This window comes from Pezoporus occidentalis, unplaced genomic scaffold (genome assembly GCF_034315485.1).
Source record: "Pezoporus occidentalis ecotype Australia unplaced genomic scaffold, CSIRO_AGI_Poc_V1 ctg16, whole genome shotgun sequence".
In the NCBI taxonomy this organism is placed as follows: Eukaryota; Metazoa; Chordata; class Aves; order Psittaciformes; family Psittacidae; genus Pezoporus; species Pezoporus occidentalis.
Window position 1 is genome coordinate 4,541,507 of NW_026913425.1, and position 27,688 is coordinate 4,569,194.

At 40.4% G+C, this 27,688-nt stretch overlaps 1 protein-coding gene and 1 long non-coding RNA gene across 2 annotated transcripts in view; one reads left to right on the plus strand and one right to left on the minus strand.

Annotated features, from left to right (window-relative positions):
- LOC134160439 (uncharacterized) overlaps nt 1–27,688 on the plus strand; it is a 456,110-nt gene that overhangs the window by 292,647 nt on the left and 135,775 nt on the right. The window lies entirely within an intron of this gene.
- SV2C (synaptic vesicle glycoprotein 2C) overlaps nt 20,575–27,688 on the minus strand; it is a 108,253-nt gene continuing 101,139 nt past the window's right edge. Inside the window, exon 13 of the mRNA XM_062612372.1 lies at nt 20,575–22,991. Within this exon, the coding sequence (XP_062468356.1) occupies nt 22,808–22,991 (184 nt within the window). The 3' untranslated portion in view covers nt 20,575–22,807. The remainder of the gene's footprint in view (nt 22,992–27,688) is intronic.

A 27,688-nucleotide genomic window follows, 5' to 3' on the forward strand; every position in this document is an offset into this window, starting at 1 on the left:
TGAAAACTCTCACAGTACACAGTGGTTTTGCTGCACCAGGAAGCCACCACTTCAATCTGCAGGGCAGCTTTGGAATGGGGAGCACCCACGTAGTCCTGTGCCATGTTTGTGCCCCTTTCTGAGGGGTATTGGAGAGAGCAGAGCATGTGCCTGCCTTCATGTCTTCCATGAAGGGTGTCCCTCATATCACCAGAGAGGGTTTCCTTGTAGACAGCAGAGCAACAAATCCATAGATCAAAAGGTTTGCGCTTTGTCGGTCTCCAGGTGACATCTGGAAAGCACCTGGAGATGGGCAGGGCAGCAGTTTCTAAAATGGAAGTGTATTATAGGGCAGGACTGTACCTTCCTGGCAGTCTCTAAGCCCCTGATGTGAAGTTTGCTGGAGAACAGAGAGTGAAATGGTGTCTGTACAGAGCCATGACTAGTTTCACAGAGCCAGCGGGACACAACCCACCTGAGCATGCTTGTGGTTGAGTGCGTAGCCAGGTGACTCTGATGAGTGTTTGCAGATTGTTAGGAAGATTTCAGTCATCTCTGTTTCAAAATAAAACAGTGGTGGATCTAGAGAGTCCTCTGTAGTTTTCCACAGATTTAAGGATGCCTGTAGGTTGTTTGCAAGACCTTAATTTTGCTCATTCCTTGTCTCCGGGTGTGCTGGGTACAGGTTGCAGGTTGAAAACATGATGAGGGGTGACAGACACTCCTGATAGTAATTAAAACATGGATTATTCAAGAGTAAAAGACCAAAAGGGTACAGAGGAATTACACGCAACAGTAAATGCCATTATTTTTCTTCAGGTCATTTTGATTTTTCCTGCTCTTTTTTCCTCCAGCACAGGGACAATTACTTACTGTAAAGGTGTGTGATACAGGCACTGGTAAAGCTGCAGTCTGCACTTGGCTTTCTGAATGCTTTCTTTTTAAACAATTTTGAAGAATCACCCATTTACTTGCTTCTCCTCTTATGAAAGAAAGTGAGTGACAAAACTCAACATGAAAATGAAGAAATTCGCTTCCACAGTTTAAAAAGCATTTGAGTTGATTGAAAATACTACATTTGCTTTAAATGACCACTTTTACTGCCTTTTATGCTGTTAATACTTAGCCTCAGTCAGGAAAATACTGAAGTACATTCTCTCTCTCAATTTCTTTTATGCTTCAGTCAAAATCAGACACTTCAAAGTTTTCTTTAAAATATTTATTCTCACTAAAATCAAATGACTTTATTCCTCTGAAAAGCTTTTTTTTTTTTTTGACAGAGGTCATCATGTTTTAAATTACATCACATTTTAAATTACACCCCTCTCTTGAAAAGCTCTCAGCCTCATCTGCAAGATGTGTAGATGTGGTGTGACATGGCAGCTGAGAGGTCTCTCCCCTTGTAAAAACCATCTGGCAAAGCCACAGAGGGTCTCCGCAATACAGTGCCAGTTTCTGGTGAGGTTTTGTGCTCCCTCACTTGCTGTGTTTGGGCAGACAAGGGTATGTGCAGTTGTGGTGTCACATGCGTGAACATTGACTCTGTGCCTGAGAAAATGTTCGCCCTTGTCTTTCAGCCTCTGTACCTGCAACATGTTCTCTGCCTTCTCCACCCTATGGCTCCCCTTGCCCTAGGCTGTCACCAGCATTTTACTCAACCCTGGGGACCCAGCTAACTGACCCAGATGAAAAATTGTTTTGTTTTTTTTTTCTTTTGGTCGGGCTATTTCCTAGGGCAGTGGTTCCTGCACCGCTTTCACACTGCTGCCTCTTGAATGCAAGACCTAGCATTGAGGAGGGGCAGCCTGAGGGGAGAAATGAAAGGCCAGGGTAGTGAGAAGTGAGAGTGGTTTTTTGGCTGCAGTAACCTCCATAATGCTTGCAGAACAACAGGCACGACAGGAAACAAATACTCCCAGTGGGAGATGAGACAGGTAAAAGAATATTGGAGTAACAAGCAGCAGCCACGCAGGTCTGGTTATGACCTTTTGCGCTGCATTTGTTAATCCCCGTTTTTTCCGACTTGAAAGGCAAACTCCATCAGCTGTTCATGGCATGAAGGTTTAGACGCTTCTGGCAGGAACCCCGCTGAGGCAGCCTGCCCCAGTGAGCTGCCCAGGGCTACATGTCAGTGATGACAGCAGCCCCTCTGTACCTCCTTTCTCTCCTTCCTCCTTCTTCCCCTTCTGAAGTGCCACCGCAGCTGCACCCAGTGCCCACTTGGGCTGCCTGGAATGTTTTCCTGCAAGAAAGGCAGCACACCATGCATTCTCTCACTGTCTTACAGGAACCCAATTGCAGTATATGATGCAGAATCAACCACTGATTTTTAGTCAGCCTACACCGGACCTAAAGATATGGACCATATTCACTTTTTAAGTACTTAAGCGCTCCACTTTTATACTTGCTAAGAAGCATGCACTTCAGAAATCAGGGTAGCCAGCTATCTAGAGTAAATGTTTGCATGTGAATACTTCCTGTTCGCACTCTGCATCCTTTAATGGAGCTTAAGATCAATGTCCTTGCTATATTATCAAGGACATTGTGCTGTGGATAACATGTTTCCCACATTAGCATTGTTGCTAACCGGCTAGCCCCAGCCTCCATACCTGCCTGTGAGCGAAGCAACATGCCCCAGTAGGGAGAGAGCATGGAAGCAAGCTTGGAGTGAATGGGTTGTGTTATATACACTCTGTATTTTCAGAAGCAGCTATGGACTGCTCCAGATCTAGCAAGAAAAAAGCAGACAGAAAGCCGATAGGAGGAAGAGATTAAAATGTACCCTTCCTACATCTCATTGCCTGCACTTGGATCAAAAAAACTGCAGAGGACTCTGTTACTTCATGTTTCCTGACAGTCCTGTTGTGTACAAAGGGATTTCATATTGTGGAGGATATTGATATTTGGAATTCTTGGGTGGCTTATGTAGCAGTGACGCAAGTACATGCAGGTAATTAGAGACACTAGGCTTTTTGTTGAACACAGCAGTTTCAATGTCACTTTTCCTGTGACAATACTTGCATTTTGTTGGTAAATCATATGCCTTGGCTGGCTACATTTGTCTGATAGAAAGGAAAACTGCATTTGCTAATTTAAAAGAGGTGGGTTTGGTTTTGGGGTTTGGTTTTTTGTTTTTTTTTTTTTTTGTTTTTCTTTTTTTGTTTTGTTTCAGTTGGTTGGTTGGTTGGTTTTTTGTTTGTTGGTTTGTTTTTTTGTTGTTTTTATTTATTTTTTTTTAATTTCTGTTATTATGTATTTCACAGAAAGACAATATCCTTTTTGTTTTTGCAGGAGTGAAAGCCTGGGCTGGAGAGTTTCTCTCAGTAAGTGGGAGAGGGAAGCTGCTCCTCAGGTGGGTCAGCCTGACTGTGCAGCACAATACAGAAGAAGATTAGCATCAGGCTGGTCCCAGTTGTCGCAAGGACCTTTTTTGATTGTTTCTTTTGCTCAGCTAATTAAAGGCCAGCAAGCTCAAGCTGTACTTGTCACACTGCCACTTGCACCGATCCAACCAGCAGCGTGTTATAACCAGAAATGCCTGGCTGTCCTTAACACTCTCTGTGTAGTCAGCAGATCTTCCCCTGAGCAGGGGCCAAAATGGACCTGGGTGCTTTAGCATTTTGGGAGGGCTCACTCAGCCCTGCTGGACATTAGAGGTGACTTGAAGGGACAGTGACTCACAGCGGCCGTGGTGGCAGAGCTAGTGCTCCCATACGCTGATGAAGATTTCAGTGGGAACACTGGGGGAACCCAGAAAAATAATTTTACACAAACTGCAGTGAAAAGGCCAAAATTGCTGTGTTTCAGAATTCAACCCAAAGGCCAAGAGATACTCAGGCAACATTAGGAAAAAACAAAACAGGGAAGTGCCCCCCGGTGCAGGATGCCTGTACGGTCTGCATGGGTCTTGTAATCTTCTGCCTCTGCAGGGAAGAGGATCAGCGGTGGGAATCAGCACTGGGAACCAGGCTGGGTTACAGCCTCCTCCTCAGCATGGTATTTGTGTTATGCATTATTTATTGTTGTGAGGTAAGTAAACAAATAAGTCATGACATAATTGGCCACAGGGATCCTTGAAAGAACACAGCCGGTGTCAGGGAAGGAGGGAGCTTTAACTCCCCTGCTAGGGAAAAGTAAAGATCATCACTTGCTTTGACTGCTTGTGTGCCCTTGTGTGCCTAGAGGGGAGAGACAATGGTGCAGCCCAGCTTTCCCCTTCCTTAATTTCCCTCTCGTCACTCTCCTTCCCCTGAGTGAGGGCCTGTGGTAGCAGCAGAAATCCTGATTTAAAAAGTACATTAAACTCAAGCTAGACTGGAGTTACGTTAGCCACATTCACTAAAGAAATGTGACATTTCACAAATTCAAAATACTGTGGCAAACTTAAGTGGTGGATAAAATGGAGACCAGGAACAAGAGTGCTGAAATACACTTCTCTCTTAGCAGCAACGGTTCCTTCCTGTTGAGGAAGTGATTTTAACTTCTGAACTCTCCTGGCGTACAGTCAGAGGCAACACTAAATACCAAAACTCAGTGTCTAGAGGAGCACATTCTGCAGATTTTGTAACAGCTGCTAGAATAAGCTGAGGTAGTTGAAAATATGCTGAACTGAGGCCTGTTCGGCATCAGTCTAAATAGAAAATAATAACTATGTTGTTATTTATCTTGAAATTGGAAACCTATGTTTTAAAAGCAAAATAAATAGTTTCTGGGTTAGAAGGAAAACAAACATGAGAGTAACTTTGAGCCAAAAATGTAGAGAAAGAACCAGAAGATATGTATTAAAATATTCACGAGAGAGTGATTTTGTATAGCACTGACATCCAAAAAAGAACATGATTAGAGAAAAAACTTCAGTGTTAGGATCATAGAATAGTTAGAGTTTGAAAACACCTTAAGATCATCAAGTTCCAACCCCCCTGCCATGGGGAGGGACATCTCACAATAAACCATGCCACCCAAGGCTTTGTCCAACCTGGTCTTGAACACTACCAGGGATGGAGCATTCACAACCTCCCTGGGCAACCCATTCCAGTGCCTCACCACCCTCACAGGAAAGAATTTCCTCTTTATATCCAATCTAAACTTCCCCTGTTTAAGTTTTAACCTGTTATCCCTTGTCCTATCACTACAGTCCCTAATGAAGAGTCCCTCCCCAGCATCTCTATAGCCTCCCTTCAGGTACCGGAAGGCTGCTATGAGGTCTCCATGCAGCCTTCTCTTCTCCAGGCTGAACAGCCCCAACTTTCGCAGCCTCTCTTCATACGGGAGGTGCTCCAGTCCCCTGATCATCCTCGTGGCCCTCCTCTGGACTTCTTCCAACAGTTCCATGTTGAGGACACCAGAACTGCACACAATACTCCAGGTGAGGTCTCACAAGAGCAGAGTAGAGGGGCAGGATCACCTCCTTCAACCTGCTGGTCACTCTCCTTTTGATGCAGCCCAGGATACGGTTGGCTTTCTGGGCTGCGAGCGCACACTGCAGCCGGCTCATGTTCATTTTCTCATCGACCAGCACCCCCAAGTCCTTCTCCACAGGGCTGCTCTGAATCTCTTCTCTGCCCAACCTGTAGCTGTGCCTGGGATTGCTCTGACCCAGGTGTAGGACCTTGCACTTGGCATGGTTAAACTTCATGAGGTTGGCATCAGCCCACCTCACAAGCATGTCGAGGTCCCTCTGGATGGCATTCCTTCCCTCCAGGGTATCAACCAAACCACACAGCTTGGTGTCATCGGCAAACTTGCTGAGGGCGCACTCAATCCCACTGTCCAAGTCAGTGACAAAGATGTTGAACAAGACCGGTCCCAACACCGATCCCTGAGGGACACCACTCATTACTGGTCTCCAGTTGGGCATTGAGCCATTGACCACAACTCTTTGCGTGGGGCCATTCAGCCAGTTCTATGTCCACTGAGTGGTCCATCCATCAAATTGATGTCTCTCCAATTTAGAGACAAGGATGTTGTGTGGGACAGTGTCGAATGCTTTACACAAGTCCAGGTAGATGACGTCAACTGCTCTACCCCTGTCCCTCAGTTCCGTAGCCCCATCATAGAAGGCCACCAAATTGGCCAGGCAGGATTTCCCCTTAGTGAAGCCATGCTGGCTGTCACCAAGCACCTTGTTGATTTTCATGTGCCTTAGCATGCCTTCCAGGAGAATCTGCTCCAAGATTTTGCCAGGCACAGAGGTGAGACTGACTGGTCTGTAATTCCCCAGGTCAACCATTTTCCCTTTCTTGAAAATGGGGGCTATATTTCCCTTTTTCCAGTCATCGGGAACTTCACCTGACTGCCATGATTTCTCAAATATGATGGCCAGTGGCTTAGCAACTTCATTTGCCAGCTCCTTCAGGACCCGTGGATGGATTTCATCAGGTCCCATGGACTTGTGCACGTTCAGGTTTTTAAGATTGTTTCGAACCAGATCCTCTTCTACAGTGGACCCAAGGTCTTCATTCTCACAGTCCCTGCGTCTGCCTTCCAAGACTTCGGTGGTGTGGTCAGAGCCTTTGCCAGTGAAGACCGTGGCAAAGAAGTCATTCAGAACCTCAGCTTTCTCCAAATCCTGTGTAGCCAGTTCTCCTGAGAGCTTCCTGAGGGGGCCTACATTCTCCCTAGTCTTTTATTTGCTATGTACCTGTAGAATCCCTTCCTGTTATTCTTAATACCCCTAGCCAAGTTTAATTCTCACTGGGCCTTAGCTTTCCTAACCTGGTTCCTAGCTTCCTGGACAACATCCCTGTATTCTTCCCAGGCCTCCTGTCCTTGCTTCCATTTTTTATAAGCCTCTTTTTTCCTTTGAATTTTCCTCAGGAGCAGCTTTTCTTTCAAGGAGGTCTCCTCACCCCCCTGCTGCATTTTGGGATGCAACACTCCTGAGCTTGTGGCAGGTGATCCTTGAATATCAAGCAACAGCCTCAGGCCCCCCTGCCCTCTAGGGCTGCATCCCATGGAACCTTATTCAGCAGGTTCCTGAAGAGGCCAAAGTCTGCTCTTTTGAAGTCCAGGGCAGTGAGCTTGCTGCACGCTCTTCTCACTGTCCTGAGGATCTCAAATTCGAGCATCCAAGGCTGCCCTGGAGCGTCACATTTCCAACAAGCCCTTCCCTGTTGGTGAGCACGAGGTCAAGCATGGCACCTCTCCTTGTCGGCTCCTCTATTACTGGCAGAAGGAAGTTGTCTTCCACACAATTGAGGAACCTCCTGGATTGCTTGTGCCGGGCCGTACCGTCCTTCCAACAGATGTCAGGGTGGTTGAAGTCACCCATGAGAACAAGGGCCTGTGAGCGTGAGGCTTTTCCTATCTGTCTATGGAGTGCTTCATCCGCAGGTTCTCCTTGATCAGGCAGTCTGTAACAGATCCCCACAGTAATGTCTCCCATAGCTATTATCCCTCTAACCCTGACCCACAAACTCTCTGTGGACTGCTCACCTGTCCCCAGACAGAGTTCCATACTCTCCAGCCTATCCCTAACATAAAGGGCAACTCCCCCTTCCCACCTGCCAGGCCTGTCTTTCATAAAGAGCCTGTAACCTTCCATTCCGACACTCCAGTCATAGGAGCCATCCCACCATGTTTCTGTGATGCCTATTATATCATACCCCCGTAGGCATGCACACATCTCTAATTCCTCTTGTTTGTTCCCCATGCTACGGGCATTTGTACAGAGGCATCTGAGCCACGCTCCAGCTGAAGCCGGCTCATTGGCTGGCGCGGCTGGGATATCTCTACATTGCTCCAGGCATTTATTATAGGTGCTGTGAACTGACTGGGTGTGTTGGGATGGAATGATGCTCCTCTCCCCCAACACATCTAGTTTAACGCCTCCTTGACCAGTCTGGCAAGCCTCCTACCAAAACTGCTCTTTCCCTTCTTTATCAGACCAGCTCCACCAGCCCCCACTAGACCTGGCCTACAAACTTCGGTCCCATGTTCAAGACACCCAAACCCCTGACTATGACACCACCCTTTTAACCAGTTATTAACCTGGCCAATCCTCCCAGCTTTTTTTAGGTCCTCCCCTGTACCCTGGAGAACTGATGAAAAGACCACCTGAGCTCCAGAGCCCCTAACCACCTCCCCCAGGGCTCTGTAGTCCTTCTTTATGTTCCCGAGGCTACTACTATCTATGTCCCTAGCACCCACGTGTATCACCAGGAGTGGGTAATAGTCCATGGGACTTACTAGAGTGGGCAGCCTCTCTGCAACATCCCTGATCCATGCCCCTGGTAGGCAACACGCCTCCCTTGAGACCACTTGCAGATTTCATGTTGTTTGCCTTAAAGATGCACCTACCAAAGTAAGAAGATACTTAAGCACCTGCATTTCAGTTTTTCTGAGAAAATGAGACTTTCCAGACCTTGTGTTTTGAAGGAAAACCTGCAAATAGAGTTCTGAAATCTCGAAAGTTATATATCCTCCATAATTTTGTCAGTAAACCCTCATGACTTCCAAGTTAGTGCCATGAATCCAAGGATTTTGATTTCATACACTACCCCATGGAAATAGCAATACTGTGACTCTGCAGTGCCTCTTTCTGCATCCCAAATCGCACTTTACAAACCAGAGAAGCACCACTCACACTGATGCTGTTTTGCTCATGGGGCTATCTGCAGGATCACACCATTATCTCAGTCATGGGTCTGAGCTGACTTAACGCTCCTCTTCCCCACCCAAAAGCTGTGATTTTTTTCAGAAGCTAACTCAGCTCCCAAGGAACTGCTTAAGTGTAAGACAGAGGGGAATGATATGCCCTGTGCTGAAAGTGAGAAGCAGTGGTGGAGCTTGAATATGGGGTTATATGGTAGCTTGCTGTATCTACTTCTAACTTATTCATGTTATGCATCCTAGACTTACCTAAGGTGCATTTCTAAGGTATACTTTTGTATGTCCTTTCCTACTAGGTGAGGGCTTCCTCCACTTTTCCCATCCTGGCAAGACTTGGTTAAATCCTGCCTGCCAGGGTACCTAAGAAACCAGTTTCTCTGCTTGAACAGGTTTAAAAAAAAAGAAGTATTTGTTGAAAACATCTTGGACAAATGCCCTGGTTCCTGCAAAAGAGGCAGGAGTTTAGCAGTACAGAGGTTCTTTCTGCAAGAATTCTGCCAGAAAAGAGCTTTTACCATTTGTCTATTGGAATAAATATTTATTCGTTTAACAGAGTACTTCATAGTGGAGTGACCCTCCTTGTCTAGACAAAATGAATGACCATAAAAATGAATTCAGACCTGTTTGAAAGCCGGGAACATCTGTGCTTGGCTCCAGCTCACAGATTCAGCAAAAAAAGCATTCCTTATTGGGTTGGATATAGCAAAAGTAAAGTCTTGATTGTTTCCTCACATGTTATCCACAAGCTATGAGGTCTGCTTGTGGCAATGTTTCTTTTGGGGGGAGATTTCTTTGGGGGTTGGGGTGGGATTTTTTTGGTTTTGTAATACAGCATCTGTGTGCTTCTTTGTGGTTGCAAGTGCTTAGCAATGTTTCCACTCCACTAAAAGTCTATACATTATTCACTCATTAATGTATTATTTACTTATTACTCTCGAAGCAGAGCGCTAGGAGCTTTGCATTTACAACATACCAAATGACAGCTACGGCAACCCTACAATTATTTCTTGCCTGCCAACAGTTGCCCCACAGATAAAGCACAGGCTGAACTCCCATGGATTTCCACTAGACTAATTCTGGTCTCCTTATTTCCAGCACTTTTCCACTGGCACAGCTCCAGCCTTTTGAAAAGCTCCTCATTATTCACATTAGTGTAAAAAAAATGAAGATTGTGTCTAAAAGACTGACAAATTCAGGCTCTAGGAAGCTCAGCGAGGAAAGCTAATTCAAGCACCCAGGACCCTTCACACAGGGAACACAGTATCAGCAGCCTCCTCTTATTTAAATGAAAATCATTTCAGTTTGAATTACACTCTTGGAAGTGGCTTTGTTGTTTTTCTAAGGGGAAAAGGGTATTCCTCAGACAACTAGATTCCAAATCAGTTGCATCTGTAGTGTCAAAATCAGTATGTGAAATTCCAGGTAAAATTGACTAGAAGCCTTTGTCGTTTGGTGAGCTCTGGGATCCTGACACTGGCTCACTGGTTTGTGGCAGCCCTGCTTGTGAAGAGGCCCGGAGCTGCCCTCTGCTCTAGACTTGACCCATCAAAATGTGTGGCTGAGGGGAACCAGTTCCCAGCTCAGGACACTTTGCTCATCCATTGTATAAGACGCCTGGTACCTTGGCAGTGGATTCACCCACAAGTGAAAGATCAAAGCGTGTTGCTGGGCAATGACAGCTGAAACCAGCTTTATATTAATAAGGTCTTTCCTGATCCTTTCCAATAGTAATTTTTCCTACTCCACCTGTAGGTCAAATTGGCAATTGCACTGTTTCGATGTCAACCTGTTTATTTTCTATAAACAGATTGCTGGCAGTGGAATATGTCCTCCTGATGTTGCCAACATTAATGTTTCCACGTAGGGAGGGTCCTGTGTTGTCATGAACATGCGTTCTTCCTTGGTTTCAACATTCATGCAATAATACAATGTAAGGTAAATGTTTAATTAAGGATGACTTCTTTAAATGTTTAATTAAGGATGACTTCTTTAACAGATGTGCACTCTTATCCACCTTTTTTTCTTTTGCTTTATGATCAGTCAATAGTTTCGATATGGTTTTGCCACTCTAAGTCCAGAGGTTTTTTCCTGGCACTTGGGGTCTGTATGCCACTTTTTCCAGCTTTTAACTATTAAGGCTTTTATACGTATTTTTGCTCACAAAACACAGTATGACAACCCTACTGAAGACCAGTTAGAGTTCAAACTAGCAATGTAATACTGATATTGCTGTATCTCAAGAGTATAGCAATATCTTACTGTTCCTTGGTCCTACTCTTAACCTCTGTACTAGCAGCTAGTGAACTTTTTTATTTCTGATCAGATTCAGCATTTTATTAAAATCTAAAAAGCTCTGTTTTTAGTTAAGGACTGAAAGGAAAAAGTCAAACTCCTGCATACTGAAAACTGGGATGCTGAGTAATTGGTCTCCAGGAGCCTGAGCTCATTTTCCATTTAATTTTACTGGTCAGTTACAAAGCAATCATGTCTGTAATTCTTTATTGACTGAAGGGGAAGGAGAGGGGAACATACTCATAGATAGCAGTTCACAAAGGGCTCAAAAATGCTGGATAGTAAATAAACCTAGGAAGAAAGATCCTAACGGATATGTAATCCTACATACCAGGACGATTGCCTTTTGGATAGACTAGCTGTGCCACCGTTGCTGCAGCGCTGTTTGTAAGCTGAATCTGGAGTTCACAAGAGAGTCTTTGGGGAAGTTTGTTTAAGGACAGCCACTTGAAGTTAATGGTGTAGCAGATATGAGAGTCCACTAATGGCTTCACTTTCAGGATGTTTGGGAAGGTGAATTGCTTAGTTTTATCTAATTTCTCATTCCTAGTCGCTTTAAAATCTGGTCTGACTGCAAAGTGAAAGATATTTTTATTCAAAGTCAGGAGCCTCTTCAGTGTCCTGTGGGGATAAGGGGTTTGCAGTCTGTATGAGCATGAGACACAATTAAATGTGTTATGATAAAACCTGTTGTATAATGCACAATTCAGAGATATTGTAGCCACCTACAAAACCACTGTTGTTCTGCAATAATACAACTCTGTAGATTATTATGAAGCTTTTTACATAAAAGTGCCATTTACCTTTGCGAGAATTGAGATCAGATCTCTAGCCTAGGATGTATCTGATCAGAATTCAACCAAACTATCCTGATATCCAACCAACATTTTAAGTGGTTATAGCAGACATTTCACAGTGCATTCATGTAGCAAGTGATTCTTAAGTGATTATTTTTTTCAGCATTGGACAATATGTTTGAGGAATACTTTGACAATTTCCCATTCTGTGACTAGAATTGCCACAGTCTGGCTTTTCTGAAGGATAGCAGTAGTCACTCAAGGATTGGTAAGGCTGACAATGGTTTGTCTTCTCATGTTGAAAGCTGGAAGTATTGCCTGGATTGATTAGTATAGGCATTTCCAGATGTAGCTTGTTCAGGCATTACCACTGACAACAGTAACTGCAGCTTCCGCTTCTAGGTCTAAAGGTAGTGACAGCATTTTGGCTTTCTGGGCAAATATCATACAACATTTTGAAGACAGCAGTGTACCCTTGTGCAGTCAGTAGTGATCAGCAGATCACTGCTGACAGACCTTTGTGTTTGTATAATTTAGCAGGTGATGTGGTCCGGCCCTTTCTTCAAGCTCTATCTTCCTCTCCCAGTAAGTCTTGGGTGGTTTTGGTGTTTTCCCAAGCTATTTTGTACATGCAACTTTAGCCTGCTATAGTAATACTAAATTGTTACTGAAATCCTAATCACACCAGCTAGGTCCATTCTAAGAGACAGAAGTAACATGATCTGAAATGCATTTGTAGAAAGAGGGAATTCACCTGTATACTGTGAAAGTTATGTATACTGTGAAAGTTATGTATACTGTGAAAGTTTATATATGAACCAGAAAAGGTACAGAATGGTATGAGTTTTGTTTCAGCTCAATATTTTTAGGACAGTCTATGAGGAACACACACACAGTGCTCTGAATTAAGCATCACCTTTTTGCCAACATAGCTATGTCAGCTATACCCATGCTTTCAAAATTCTTCCAAGAAATGCAGTCCTTAAGCCATAGTGCCTTTTTTGCAGGGTGATGCTGTCCAACACAAAATTCCCTGCTACTGAAGGGAAGAGTTGATTTTCAACCTCTTTTCTAGCTTCTTTTTTATTTTCTCTTAGCAGCCCTCCAGTACCTAAATGGGCCTACAAGAAAGCTGGAGGTGGACTTCTTACATGTAGTGACAGGACAAGGGGGAAGGGTTTTAAACTGAAAGAGGGTAGGCTTATATTAGACATTAGGAAATAATTATTCACTGTGAGGGAGGTGAGGTATTGGAGCCGCTGTGGCTGTCCCATCCCTGTTACTGTTCAAGGCCAGCTTGGATGGGACTTTGAGCAACATGGTCCAGTGGAAGGTGTTTCAGTCTGTGGCAGGGGGTTAGAAATAGATGATCTTTAAGGTCCTTTCCAACCTATTTGATGATTCCATTATATGATTTTTCCCAGAATGAGACTAGGAGGTACAAGCATAAGATCTTCATCTCCACTAGAGGATGAGAGCACTGAGTTATACTTCTAATCCCCTTCAAATACAGGTGGAAAGGGTGTACATCTAAGTGGACTTAAAATATGGATTAGTACTTCAGTTGCTTGTACTTAATAAACAGATAAAAGATTTTCTGTACTGTAATACAAAAAACTCAATTTGCCAAAAGACAGCCACAAAATCATACATGCCCGTATATGCTGTTGCATGAGCTGAAAAATACTTCCATTCAAGCACTGGTTAACTTTTCCCTGTTGGTGACACAGCTGAAGAGGCAAATGTGTTTTGTTTGGTGCATCATCTGTCTGGAATAACCTATACTTGGAAATGAATTTCCAAACCAGACATGGAGGTGGCAGAATATAAATAACTCAGCAGTTTTTGTTAGTTTAAAGCTACCATGTTTGATCTGTTGAAGCTTTCTGGAGGCTTTTAGTGTACAAATGCAATGAAGAACTTGCATTGTTGCAGGGCTGCTTCAGTTTTTCTCTGTTCTGTTTTTTTGTTTGTTTTTTTTTTTTTTTTGTGAATACCAAGTTCTTATGGAACCATAGTTTTTTCTATAAACTCCCATTGGCCTTTCAGATGCATGGATCATCATACCTTGCAGCAGCATGTTTTTCACATAGAGTTAGATTAGACTCTTTGGGTTATAATATACCCCTGTATTGCAGTTATGTAGCAAAAGGCCAGTTGTCTATTTTGTGAAATTATGTACCATAAAAGTATGAAGCCCAGATAGTTAACTAGAGAACTTTGTCTCTTGCTACTATAGCAACTTTTACTCTTTTTTTACAGCCATTTAAATTTCCATTGTTCCATGTTTTCTTTTAATACATGTTCAACTTCCATTGCAGGCATTAAAGGTGAGATACATAGAGAGCCTTTGTAAAACAACTAGTTATCATAAAACAACTGTTTTTGTGGAATTTTATGGGTTGTAGAGGGTGATGTTCTGGCTATCATCACACCTGATATATATCCATTGCAAAGAACAAATCTTTATTTGAATATAGTGAAGCAAAATATCCCCTTTATTAATCTGATGTACACTAAATAGCTTTTGCATTTGTTACATGGATGATAAATATTTGGCAGATAAATTTATAAACACTTCCACATTTTATAGATTTATACTGTACACAGTCATCTTACACAGAGCATGCCCTTTCACAAGTATACAAGGAGCTTTCCTCAGGGGACTTAATCAAAACACTTGGTCAAACATTTTTGAAGTTTCAATCCAACACAGAGGAGCATACTGGAAAGATGAGTTCACAATTGTACCAGATGGACTTGAAATGAAAAATTCAGAACTCCAAAGAGAGAATTTATCAAGGCACACACATGCAAACACATATATACAATAGTGATGACTGTAACCTGCTTTGCAGGAGATCACACACAGCCATAAAGAAAACAAAGAAAGAAAGAAACAGAGAAGTCAGGACCATTGCCAAGATCTTGTTGCAGATTAGCAGATCTAGAAGTAAACATGTATAAATGGGAATTCAACTTCAAAGTAGCTCATTACCATATATACAATATGTACATGTTTCCTCGCCTTAAGAAATGGAGACTGTCAGAAATGGTTATGAATTTCTTGACAGCATATGCACACTAACACACCTGTGCTTTTGTACACAAAAGACAGTTTGAAAAAATGTACTCCCAGTTGGCTCAGAGCAGCTGGAAATTTGAGTGGAAGTTTAGTAGGATAAACCGGGAGCAGAATATAGCTCATGAAAAACTAGGAAAGAATACATATTTTCCTTCTGTGGCTCAGCATCAGAAAATGCTACTAAGTTTTTAAGAAAGTCAGCAATCTGACAGTGACAATAAATTACAGTGAAGGCAAAAAGCCCTACTTTGCCTTATCCTTGATGTCTGACTTCTGCACATATTTCATTATGCAGGGAAACTGCCCACTTAAAATAAAAAAATCTAATTATGCCTAGTATATTGCCATATATATTTGCGGCCAAGTATGAGATACAATTTAGTTGTTACAATGTTATACAGATGAAAGTAATACAGCAATTTTGGGTGAAGTTTTATTTGGGATTTTTAATACAATGTCCTATAGAATAATAAGCTGTCAGTTGATTCATTAGTCTTGCAGCATGTGGTGCTATTATAAATCCTTTTACTGTTTGGGAAACATTACATTCATCTGAAAAAGCTAGGCTAAAGTTATTCATGCTAAAAAGAAGGCTTAAAACCCCACGCTTCTCTTGCAACAGCAATCCCAGCATGACAGTACACAGAATCATGTATTTAGTATTTTTGAAAGAGAAAGCTAAGATCTCAATCATGCAAATTGCTCACTGATTTAAACAGGGATAAATTTACACATAAAATGCAAGCTTAATTTGACATTTTGTAGGATCTTATACCACTAAGAAGACAATTCAGTCATGAACAGCTTCGTGCATTTTTAAAAACTGTTTATAAATAAGCTGGTTTTCCTACAGCCTAATACTGTGCCTGCTCTCATTTTTGTTGCAAATGTCAGTAAAAACGTTAATTTCACTAGTGGGGCCCAAATGAAATCAGTCACCATATCGGAACGGATGTGTGGCAGGAGGAAACAGGAAAGAGCTGTATGGTTTGCCCAAAAGAGATAATGGGCAGTTGTGTTTTGTAAGTTGCTCTCCAAATATTAATATTCTCTTTTTCTTTCTAAACTATAGATTTTAATCTATGTTTACAAATTTCTGCATAGAAGCTAGTATTATCTACTACTACTTTGAATCTGAACAGCAATTTTCTACTTAAAACTGTCTATTCATGATCACAGTCTCTCTCTCAGTGACTATGTGTTCTGTTTAGAAAGGCCTGCTACCTTTCCAAAAGTACTGTCACTGAAGCATTGCTACCTTTTCATAGTCTCCCCGTAAAGGTTTGGTATAGACTAGTATTCAGTTTATCAACTCCTAGAACACATGGAGAAAAAGGAAAATTATAAAATCCCCAACTAATTGCAAAGCTGCTTGGCTTTGTTTGTTTGTTTGTTTTAATCTTCTTATAGAGTTGGCTTTGCTATAGCAAATATACATTGTTAAGTCCTGTGGAAGGAATACACTCTTTCTTCTGCTGCTTTCTTAGCTCTGTAACATGTGTGCTCTTCACCAGATGAAGCACACTACAAGAAGCACATGTCCTGCAAACAGGGGAGGAGAAAAGTAGCTTTTGAAAGAGCCCTCTCCGCCCTCACTGCTCTGTGTGCGTGTACTGCTATTTTCACTCTAGATTTGCTTGAATTATAGCTGTAATTACTGTGGAAGATCTTTGTGGGAGGTGTTAGTCATTAATTGAAAGACACCCTGGCAATGGCTCTGTTTCAGGCTGGTCAAAGATTGCTGACAAGAACAGCAGCAAACAATTATTTGGCCATATTACTAGAACAACAGCAGCTGTGTATGCAGAAACAATGGAAAACATACAATACAGCAAGACACAGACATTTTCTCATAATGTTACACAGAAGTTTACAAGTTGAGATCCCCATGGAACATTTTGAAGGACTTCTAGTTGTGTAAGGCAAATTTCATAGCTTTTAGGATTTTGTGAATCTGAGAGTGCTGTGTCTCTTAATCACTGGAACATGACCAGTGCCTTTGACCACATGCTATTTTGCTGTTTGGCATAGTGGGGCAGTAACATGGAAGGCTACAAGTAAGTCAGAACCCATTTTCAGAGCATTTCAGGAGTTCTCTTTCAATGATGAAAGCTAGTAACTAGCTAAGATGAATTTTGGCATCCCTAAAATTTTGCACATGAATAAGTAAAGGGTTCTGCACAAGGAATGGAACAAGATGTTACTTAAGTTCTAAGCATCATGCACAATGCAAAAATAACAGTGTCATGGAGAACGAGATGAGAATGTGATTTGTAAGTCTTACATCCACCTGTGTTACAGGGAACTGTATGTGTATATATGCATGTATACTCAGCCAGACATGTGTCTGTCGATGTGTTCACTTCTAACTGTGTAATACTTCTTTACAATATATAGTATTAAATAGCTGCAGCCTAGGATTTAAGGAAAACAGCTGACAAATGAAAGTAATAGAAGCCTAGGCCTTGAAATCCTACTTTTCTTGGTTTGCATTTGATTTTATTCCCTTTCACTGCTTTTACCTGATCCTTTTCTTTTAAAGTATCACTTCTTAAATGAGTAAGACAGGCCTATATGAGATTCACAAATCACTTTTATCACATAGCCAGTGGAGGACAGGCGTATATTTACAAGGCAGACATTAAGAGAGTAAAAGACATGTCTTATAGGTTAGAAAACATGCAGTATTATCTTATCAGAGAGAAATGTTGGATGACAACTCTAGCACTAGACAACAGATGAAACTGGAACAACACATAAAACATTGCACTTTTGCAGAGTACTGTGCATGCAATGAGTTATGAATGCTGTCCATTAGCAGCAAGTAGCTTCAACTTGATTGGTCAGGACTACTGGTGAAAGCTGAGTGGCAGGTAGAAGATGTCCAAAACTAGAAAGTAGAAGGCTGAGCAAAAATGCCAATCCCTAGGATCAAGCAAAACGAGTTTGGGTGGCTAGTCGTGGAGAGAGTGATGAAAGCCAGCCTGCCAGCAATTTCGCTCTCACTTGCAGACTGATGTGTCTAGCTCCAGCTCAGAAGTGTTGAAGCCCACAGTAGGGGCAAGACCTGTACAAATCTTATTGGTTACATGGCATTAAAATATATATTCATGAATCCCCTGGATGGAAAGGACAATACTTTTGTGTCAGGTTATCCTCATCAAAAACACCTTTGTTATTAAGTAATCTCCAGTCTTTGGTTATTGGGCTGTATGCTGGTCAGAAGCAAGCAATATATTCTAGACCTTTGTCAAGCAGGGAAGATCTTCTAGCCCAGAAAGCAATCACACCTGTATTTTTCCCCATTTTTTTCCTAAGAATTTTGGTCCTAGTAAATGTAGCTGTGTGTATGCTGTGGGAGGAGAAAAATTATTGCTTTATTCATTTTTAGTTGGACAGTATGTACTCAAAGGGCTAGAATGCCTGGCTACATATTACAGGTTAGCATCTTTGGAGATAATTTAACCTGTTATCAAATAAGAAAAGTAAATCAGGCCCATTTTGTCTTATTTCCTGTTTCTGACATGCTAAGTCCCTGCATCAAAGAAAGGTCCTGAATGTGGATGAAGTTCTATATAAAAATCTTACCCATCCCGAGTAGGACTAAGTATCGGAGGATACTTCCTTTGCATTAAGAAATAGGGTATTCACCACGGCAACAAAAATAAAGAATGCAGGTAACAATAATGGATCCAAAAATATTTTACATCATTTGTTTGAAATTATCAATATTAGAAGAATGGGAATCAGGCTTATTTCAGCACGTGGACTGGTTGCAGGCTGGATAGGAATACCTGCAATTAGCACTATATATTAGTGCTTTCTATTTAATTCAGGTTCTGAACTAAGTTCCAGAATTTTTGGCCAATATGTCTCTGCTAATTCCACAGCACTTCTTGATCCTTGTCTTGCCTCCAAACTGCATGCAAAAGTCTGTCTTTTCATGCTATTTTTTGTGAACTAGCAGCATTGGAAAGTACTAATCCAGGCAAGTACCTAATATTTTACAGTAAGTTTAATGAACACGAAGGCAGGAAATGCAGAGGAAAAGCAGTCTCTCAGACATGTTTTCTTCTGGAATATGATTACTGAACATGTGTTTTCTTTCAAGACTCCAGAGGAAGTAAAGGATTCTGTTTTCACTTCTTGTCTGTTTGAGCCCCTGAGTGCAAGGATTCATTTTTTAACATTGTGATTGAAATTTCAACTGCATTTCCAGGTTATTAAACAGGAAACATGGCTTGTGGGTTGTATTAGCATGATATCTTGTTTAGGTAAAGAGGTGCAACTGGATGTAAACATCTTTCTCTGACTAATGAAAATCATTCTAAAACTCAGAATGGGGAAGAGAGTTAAAGCCCAGCACACAGAGGCTGTCCATATGAGAGGCTGAAGACTATATTATATTTCTAAGAATTTGAATCAGCAGTTGTGCCTCATGAGCAGTTTCACAAAGATAAGGATCCATAGTGGAAGAAAAAGCTAAAAGAGAATACATATGTTTCACATGGGGCTACACTACATGCACAGACAAAATTACTTCACAGCTGCACCTAGAGCAGAAAAGGCTCAGCAAGGGCCATTCTGACAGGAGACCCCTCCTTGTATTTGTTGGGCCTTCTTGATATGTAAGGAAATGTAGGTTCTGGCTGCTTCAAAAGGATAAAATCATCTGAAGGACTTTTCATGTCACTTTCCATCTTCATTTAAGATCCTTAAAAAAGGATGGACAAATCTGCGAAGAGTAGGTAGCAAACCTTCTTACTGAATGTTACTATGAAATCAGAAGCAAGTGAGAGCATGATCAGTGAGTTTTGGCTGTCTTTAAGGTTCACCCTCTGGAAAGAAAAGCAATTTGGGATGGAATTAATGGAATAGCAGGAAGACAAAGAGAACAGGGTCTGAGTTAGCAGTCTTACTTTGACCCACTCTTCTAAGATTAGGAACAGAGTAGACTACTGAAGCCATTAGGAAGGAGAGCTAACACCTTTTTACCCGTGTAAAAATTTTGTAGTACATACCTCTGGAAAGGCACTGGCTAAAATCAAGCATAGAGGAAGAAGGCTTCCCAATACATTATTCATTAACAATCCCCTTCAGGACTCCAGAAACCATTAACACCTAGACCTGGTTCCCTTGATAGGAGTCTGTACTCAGTAATCAGTGTAATGCATACCAAACGTAGTAGTACATGCTTCCAACCAAGAAGGTGCTAACATGAATATAACCAATCTGGTTACAACGTTCAAACACAATGAATAAGTTTCTTTGAAGAAGTAAGAATCTGCTAAATCAAGCTCTGCTGTCAGACAACCTGTAAGGAGTAAAATTACATAAATACTCTGACAAAAATGAAAACATGTGGTTTCTTCTGTAGTTTTTGGTTTTGAATTATAAAGTAGTTCTAAATGCTTTCAGCCTTCTTTGTCTTCAAAAGCCATCGTACTTTTTGTCATTGCTGTCATCAGGATAAGTCTTTCATCTTTAGTGAAGAAGAGAACTAGACCTTATATTCTACTTCAGTTCAGACTGAAAAGAGTTTCCAATTAGTGGTCAGTCAGTTCGGTGACCAAAACAGAAAAATTAACAGTTCTTACTATGTATGTTTCATAGCTCTCATACACAAATGCTATCAAGGTCAGTTTCCTGTGGTGTATCACGCATCTAAACAAGACCCTAAGTGGTTCTTTATGTGAGATATAAGTGAATAGACAAAGAAAGGATGTGCAGTTCCTATTGTCCAATATTTATTACCTGATACTGCTTTGGAAACAAAAAAAAAAGAAAGATCCACTACAGAGCAGTCCAAATCACTTTTGTTTGTAACGTAAGAAACATTAATGTCTAGATCTCCATAGATCAAGTATGTACCTAAGTATTTATAACTTGAAATTGCATTCACTTCTTTTGTCTTTATATGAGACAAATCTTCACTGCACTCAAGCCCAAACGATTGTTCAAACAGCTTTGATGCTGGCTTGCTTCCTGGTTCAAATCTGTTGAGGCAACTGGCTCACCAGTTAGGGAAATTCTAGCTTTAAGTTTTGCTTCATATGGTGGAAATGTTCGTGGATCTTTTCTTTGTTGTTCTTGTTTTTTTTTTGTTGTGTTTTTTTTTTCCTTTCCTGAACACTATTCTTTTTTTTTTCCCTTTTCCTACCTTAGAACATTCATTTTAATTCTGGACCATGCAAGGTCTGTGTAGTTGAGAATCTTACTCACCTTTACTAATTCCTAATGTTATATTCTACTTCACCCAGACTTGATCGCACACTAATGATGTACTCAGGTTTTATGGTAAGAACCAGCTTTCAGATCAGCAGAATTTTGCATGTAATGAGATTTTAGTGTGTTAGTCTTGAACCATAGCCCTCAAAATTCAAACCTTATTTTTCTGTAGCACATTTTCACCCTACTGGTCAGGCGGCATGAAGTGCTGGATCTGTGTGGTTTTCAGAATAACATACAGAGATGGGCAGAATATATTACTTCAAGCGGACAGTGGACAGCAAGACAATGTAATATTTTACCATTGCTGTTGATGTTTACTCCAAGCATGTACAGAGGCTTCAGATTTCAAAATACGTTGTGCAGTAAGTACAAGAAGGTGGACACATACTACTAAGGAATGTAACAGAGAAAGAGAGCTCAAATATAATCTCATTGGAGAAAACAGCCTTGAAATAATACTAAGGCTTTGACTAGTGGACAGAAGCCACAGATGCAAAAATAAGGCCAGCATTTTTTTCTTAACCTGGTACTTGGTGAAAAATAATCCTTCCTCCTTTTTATACCATTGTTTAGAAATTTAAAAGACATGTTTAAGTCAGATTTAAATATAAAATACTTTATCTCATAAGTCTTGACCATTTATATTCTAAAATAAAAACAATTACTAAACTTTGTTTTTACTATATCATATTTAAATTTTCAACATTAAAAAAATACTCATTAGTTTTCCCTACGTATACTTTTTTTAATTCAGCTACCTTTCTCACTTGTTAATAGCAGAAAAACACTTCTTGGGGTAACATTCTGGTGCTACAATGTGTAGCACAGGCATTTGTTAGTAACTGAAAAATGCAGCTTCTAGAACCAGGAAATAAGCAGTGAACTTTAAATGTAATGAATGATGTTCTTATATGGACTTTCAGTGACTCTTTCAATATGATTAAGACAATGACTGACACAGAATGCAGTGATAGATATTACTACCCAATGCCAAGTTCATATAAATGAGCAAGAGACAAATTAATGACAAAACCCCAAAAATTTATCTTACTACATCTTATCTGAGACCCTAATTTCTTTGGCAATGGTTCAACCACCTAATGAATGTTGTCAGACATAATTAGAAAAAATACTGATAAATTTTTCCTTATGTGTTATACCAGATAAGTTCTCTGAAACTTGAAAGGGTAGATAGTTCATCAGCTTATATATGTTGTCTTAGCTCCACTGAAAGCAATGCCAGCTCCTGCCATCGGAGGATCTGCCCCTTTTTTTTGGATAATTTTATAAAGGTATTTGTATTGAATTTTTAATGTTAACATTTTAAAGAGATCCTACTATTATCAGTCCTGATGCGGTCTGTAGAGTTTCCTAATTAATGCTGCATGCATTGATACATTAACATTCTCTGCACCAATACTGCTAAGTAATGGACTTGTGTGTCTGTACTCGTACAAAAGCTCCAAACGCTGTTGCCGAATTTTTTAAACAATGTGACTGCTCACATTTTAAATACCTAATCATCAGTATTGTTTTTACATACTTGGACATGTCACCAGAAGTGTTCTAAGAGGTAGCTTTACAGTTTTAAGTGATTTTTAATAGTGATATATGCAAGCAAATAAAATTGAAATCTGAAATTTTCATACAGAGGTTTCTAAATCTCTGCCACTCCAAATGTGTTTTGGGTTTGATTTCTGACATTTGAGTACTCTACTAAGCATTGAGAATCTGAAGCCTTTGCACCATTGGTCAGGAGGGTTGACATTTGTACAAATAAATAAATAAATAAATAGTAAATGGCTTTTTCCCATTACATTAACACCTGGGTTCTTGTGTCAGGAAGGCGAAGTCCTACGAGACCTCCACATACTAGAACAGTAGAAGCAAGGAGAATAGGGATTGCTTTGGTGATACCAACAAGCGAACCGAATATTAAGTTTCCAAGTACAGCTGCTGCTTTGCATAGTGCATTCAAAAAGCCAAAACCTGTTGCCCTAGAAGAGAAAACAGAAGAAAGTTTAAAAATGGGCTAGAGAGTAAGGCCTTTCAGACAAATCCTCAGCAGGAATAAATCAGTATAGCCCAAACATCTTAAACAGAACTAATGCCAAGAAGGATTCTGTGCTTGTCTCTATAATGCAAAATAAAAGCTCAGCTGTTACAACATTTTATTAAAGCAAATTCATTCTGCTGCCTCAGGGACCAAAATGGGGAATGAATGACTGAATAGCTACGTTCACACCTCCACAGTAGATCAAAGGCCTGCAAATGAAAATTCAGTAATACTTCAAATGCTGGATTGGGAGACAGGAGGAATCAAAAGAGCTCAGAATAGAGCTACTTGGTGATTTTGGAAAGAAGCCATCAGAATAAAAGAATGTTCATCTTGGGGCACTGAATAGAAATGGATTTCTTACAGGTGGTGTGCATATTCAACCAATGCTTTTTCAAAAAAATAAGACCTCTAGTAATAATGAGTGTTTGTCTCTTGGAGGCAATGAGAATAGGGTATATAAAAACCTGCTTGGTGCAGGAGTGATATCTGAGAAACTTTGGAGAAAAGGGAAAAGAAATAGAGTGACAACAGAAAGTATGACACAGGCAGTTCTGAGGGGCTTTTGCATTGCACTGGTGTGATTTTAGTAGCCTGTATTAAGTATTTTAGATGCTTGGTAACCTGTGCATAGATGTATTACGCAAACTGCAATTAAATTAATAAATTATGCTTTACTTGACTGTATGACTCATCATTGCAGCAATAGCCTCGCCCTAACAAAAATATCTTAACAAAAATATCTGTACAATAGGATCTCTAAAATGTCTCAGATTTCTTAGAAGTGAAAGAGGGAAGGAGTATGTGGAGGTCACACTGCGCTCTCTGAGATAAAATAATATGAATTAGGAAGGTAGCTGTTCTTCGTTTCAGAACAAAATATTTCTTTCCTGTTAAGTATTGCCATTAGAAGGAAAAAAGACATAAACAATATTTTTCCTAGAACTAGTCTCTGACTTTGAAAACAGCAAATCGTGTTGTCAAGGGAGAAGGATCCTCTGCCTCAAGAAACTGCTGGACATGGCCACTGCCCAGAGCTACCAATCTCCTCTGTTCTCCTGCAAACTAGATCTCAAGAGTGCTGGTTTCCTACATTCAGGCCTTATACCAGGGAGAGGTAAAAACTTCTCTCTAGTATAGCTGACCAGGATATAGGGGATTTCAGGATTGTCTGTGCCCTGGCTGTATCTGACATGCTGTGGTTCAGAATTCTACCACTCCTGGTAGACTTGAGGACCCTGCACCAAAAGAATGATGAGAGTAGATCCTTCTGGTGTATTTCTAAGTCACTTTAGTTTAAGAAGCAGAACTCTAGTTAGCTCATAGAGTCAACTCCAGAATCTGAAACAAGATTCAGAAATGTGCTAATTTGAAGTAACGGCACTTTTATTGTCAAATTCTTAAATCAGTTAAAAAGACATTTGTAGAACAGAGTTAAAACATGGAACAGACTGATTATTGTACCTCCAGAAAGTGTTTCTTTTCCCATTATTATTAAATATTCATTTGTCCATGGTCGCAGACAAAAGCCAACACTCTTGCATAAAACATTATGGAAGTAAAACCAGAAAAGCTGATACTTACTGTTCCAGTGTCAGCTCTGTGTATTACATGCTTTTTCTGACCCCAAGACAAAACACAAGTTCATTTCTTCTTCTCAGTGATCATTATCATAATATATTTATTATTAGTTTGGTGATAAGTCTCTAGCAATCAAAACAGTGTCTCTTTAAAATACCTGAGATTTTAAAAAGTAATTACTATTTGTCTGAAGTAATCATAATTCCTTTTTGTGCTAAGCATTGTACCCATTCACACGCTGCATGCCAATACGAATCAGCAATATCTAAGGAAGGAGAGATCGGGCATGCAAATGGCAAATCAAAAACTACCCAGAAAAAAGTTGAAAACAAGCAAAAGAGACTCAGATATACCTCCTGAATGTTCAAAGTCCTTACCTACTTGTGTTTTTCTATATTTAATTAAACCTGCAATATTTTTACCTACCTACTGCCAAGAAGAGCTAAACATGCACATCCTGAAAATAAGTAACTTGGAAGTTGGAGGTTGGAACTAGATAATCTTAAGTTCCTTTCCAACCCTAACTATTCTGTGAGTCCACCATTCTATAAGCAACATTCTATGCTGCCTGACAGTGCAGACCAGTGATGGCTACTGGAGAGCAAACTGCTGAGGGCAGCAGTTGAGGAAACTTTGGAAGTGTTGTTTATGAAGCTTTCTGACAAAGAAATATTTGCAGCAGCTCCTTGAAAATATGTTCCTCAGAGGAGGAATGGGTAAGTTAAAATTTGCCCATTTTAAGAATGACATTTGAAGGAACTGGTGTAAAGAAGGAGCAGGAGATGCACTGAAGGAAGTAGCCAAGAGCCACCCTACTGGAGCAATCCTCCAAAGCCTATGAGAAGATCAAATCCCTACCACAGAAACATCTATACTGCAAGGTCAGATAAAGCCCAGAATATCTGGAGGAAGCTGATCCAGGATGGGGAAAAGCTCCGGAGTGGGAAGGAGCTACAGACTGTTGCATCTTGCAGGGTAGAAGAGAGTGCAGGTAGGAAGAAGGAGCATGAAGAGAAAAGGCTGTTGTAAAATAGACATTAAACAGGCAGGAAGAGGTTAAAGATGACACAGCCAGCCTGGAAAACACTGTTTATGTGATAGGATATAGCAGGTTGTAGCTATTCTGAACAAGTCAGAGAAGAAGGAAATGAAAAAAGAACTATTCTAATTTCAGCCACATTTATACACAGAAAGTATTTCTGAAGTTGCGGTGGTGGTTGCAGTCAGTGTCTGCACATGTAAATACAATTTCTTCAGCTGCTGGTGCTCCTGTGAAACCAAACTTGCCCCCAAATAACAGTAACAGGAAAAAAACAAAACAAAACAAACCACAAAACAAGCATTCATATGCAGAAAGTAGACACCTGGTCATCAACAGTCTCAAGATATTCAGAGGTATACCAGAACTCCCTAAAAAATACATATATTTAACTAAAGCAAATTTGGATGGATACATGCAGGAAATCTGTGGAAATGCACAAAAGCACAACATATGAGAATATTATATTTATATTCAGTGTTGTTTTATACTGCCTTATAAAGATAAGCTGTTTTACAGATGCTGTTTGCTTGTATCAACTAGAAATAGCAGGATCCAAACACAGTTTGCTGAGCAATTTGAATCATTTCTTTTCCTGTGCAATATATTTCTTTTCCTCTGCAAATAGCACATTCAGGGCTGACAATGTGTTTTAGGTATACTATAGGTTATATAGCCAATATTACCTTAATAAGGTTTAAAGTAATTCTGTAATACAGTATCTTTTATGTCTGAGTAAAAGTAAGTTAATCTGTTGGCACTGAGAAAATGGCTCTGCTTTGTAAAAGGAACTTACGAAATTTTGCAATTGTAAAGGGTCAATTAATCTAATCCCATTAATATTATAAAATTTTAAACAGAGTAAGACAAAGTAAGCCCATTTTCATTGCCCTTGGCTGTTCTTATGATGCGACATGAATAACCCAGCAGAAGTTCAATCTTTTGATCTTAAAGCAGTTTTCAGGCACATCTTTTTCCCTAAAATACACGCTTCATTGGCAGGAACAGCAAGAATTTTACAGGCTACAGTAAAATATTGTTGCAACCTGTTCAGTAGTCTGCTTTCATATCCTTCAATTTTAATGCTGTGTTTGAATATGAATTGTTGTGTACTTACAGAATAAAGTCATTAAGCAAACTATTGAGCTCTAGGGATAGTAAATTTAGACTTGCTGTGTTTTAAACATCTTTCTTAGAAGAGTGTTTGTGATTCAGATCAGTCAAAATCTGCATTAATTCATGCCTTTATACTTAATCCTGCTGAACCCAGAATAAAAATAGCTGGGCAATAAATATGCTGCAATTCACACACATGTACAAGAAGAGTCTTCTGTTGCAGCACTAGCTCAGCCTCTGCTACAGTGTTTGAGGAAAGTGCTAAAGTGTACAGAAAGTCTGCAAATGATCAAAGACACTTGATGCATCACACACATGTATAAATGAAAAAATCCAACAGCATAAGGCCATTACACCAATTTCTGTTACGTTGATCAGTTACTAGGTGAAGCACTGGCACAAAAATGTCATTTTGACTTCACGAACAATCCTTATTACTTGTCAAAGGAGTATGGCAGCAAGATTCCCTTGTCCAGCCAGAGAATGTCATTAAAGCCCCTTGGCACATTAGTGATACAATGCTGGTGAAACAGTTTTGAATTGCCTTTAAAAAAACCCCAAACCAAACCAAGTCAAACCAAACCAAATCAAACCAATCCAGAACCAAAAAACTTAAACCAACCGCCCCCCCCCAATCCAAGCTAACAAAGAAACAAAAAAATCACAATGAGTAAAACCAGTTACATAGCTTAGTATTGATAGAAGAAAAATGCGGAAGTCTTATAAGTCTTATAGAACTGTCAGGTCTGATAGAAAGATGCATCTTACGGAGAATGAATTTTCCCCAATGTATTTTACCTCTTGCTGGGAAAGATGCTACGAAGTAAAATGCTCATCTTCCTTTCACCCAAGCCCCACACAAAAATGATAATAGTCCAAACAGTTAAAAATAGAAGGATTAT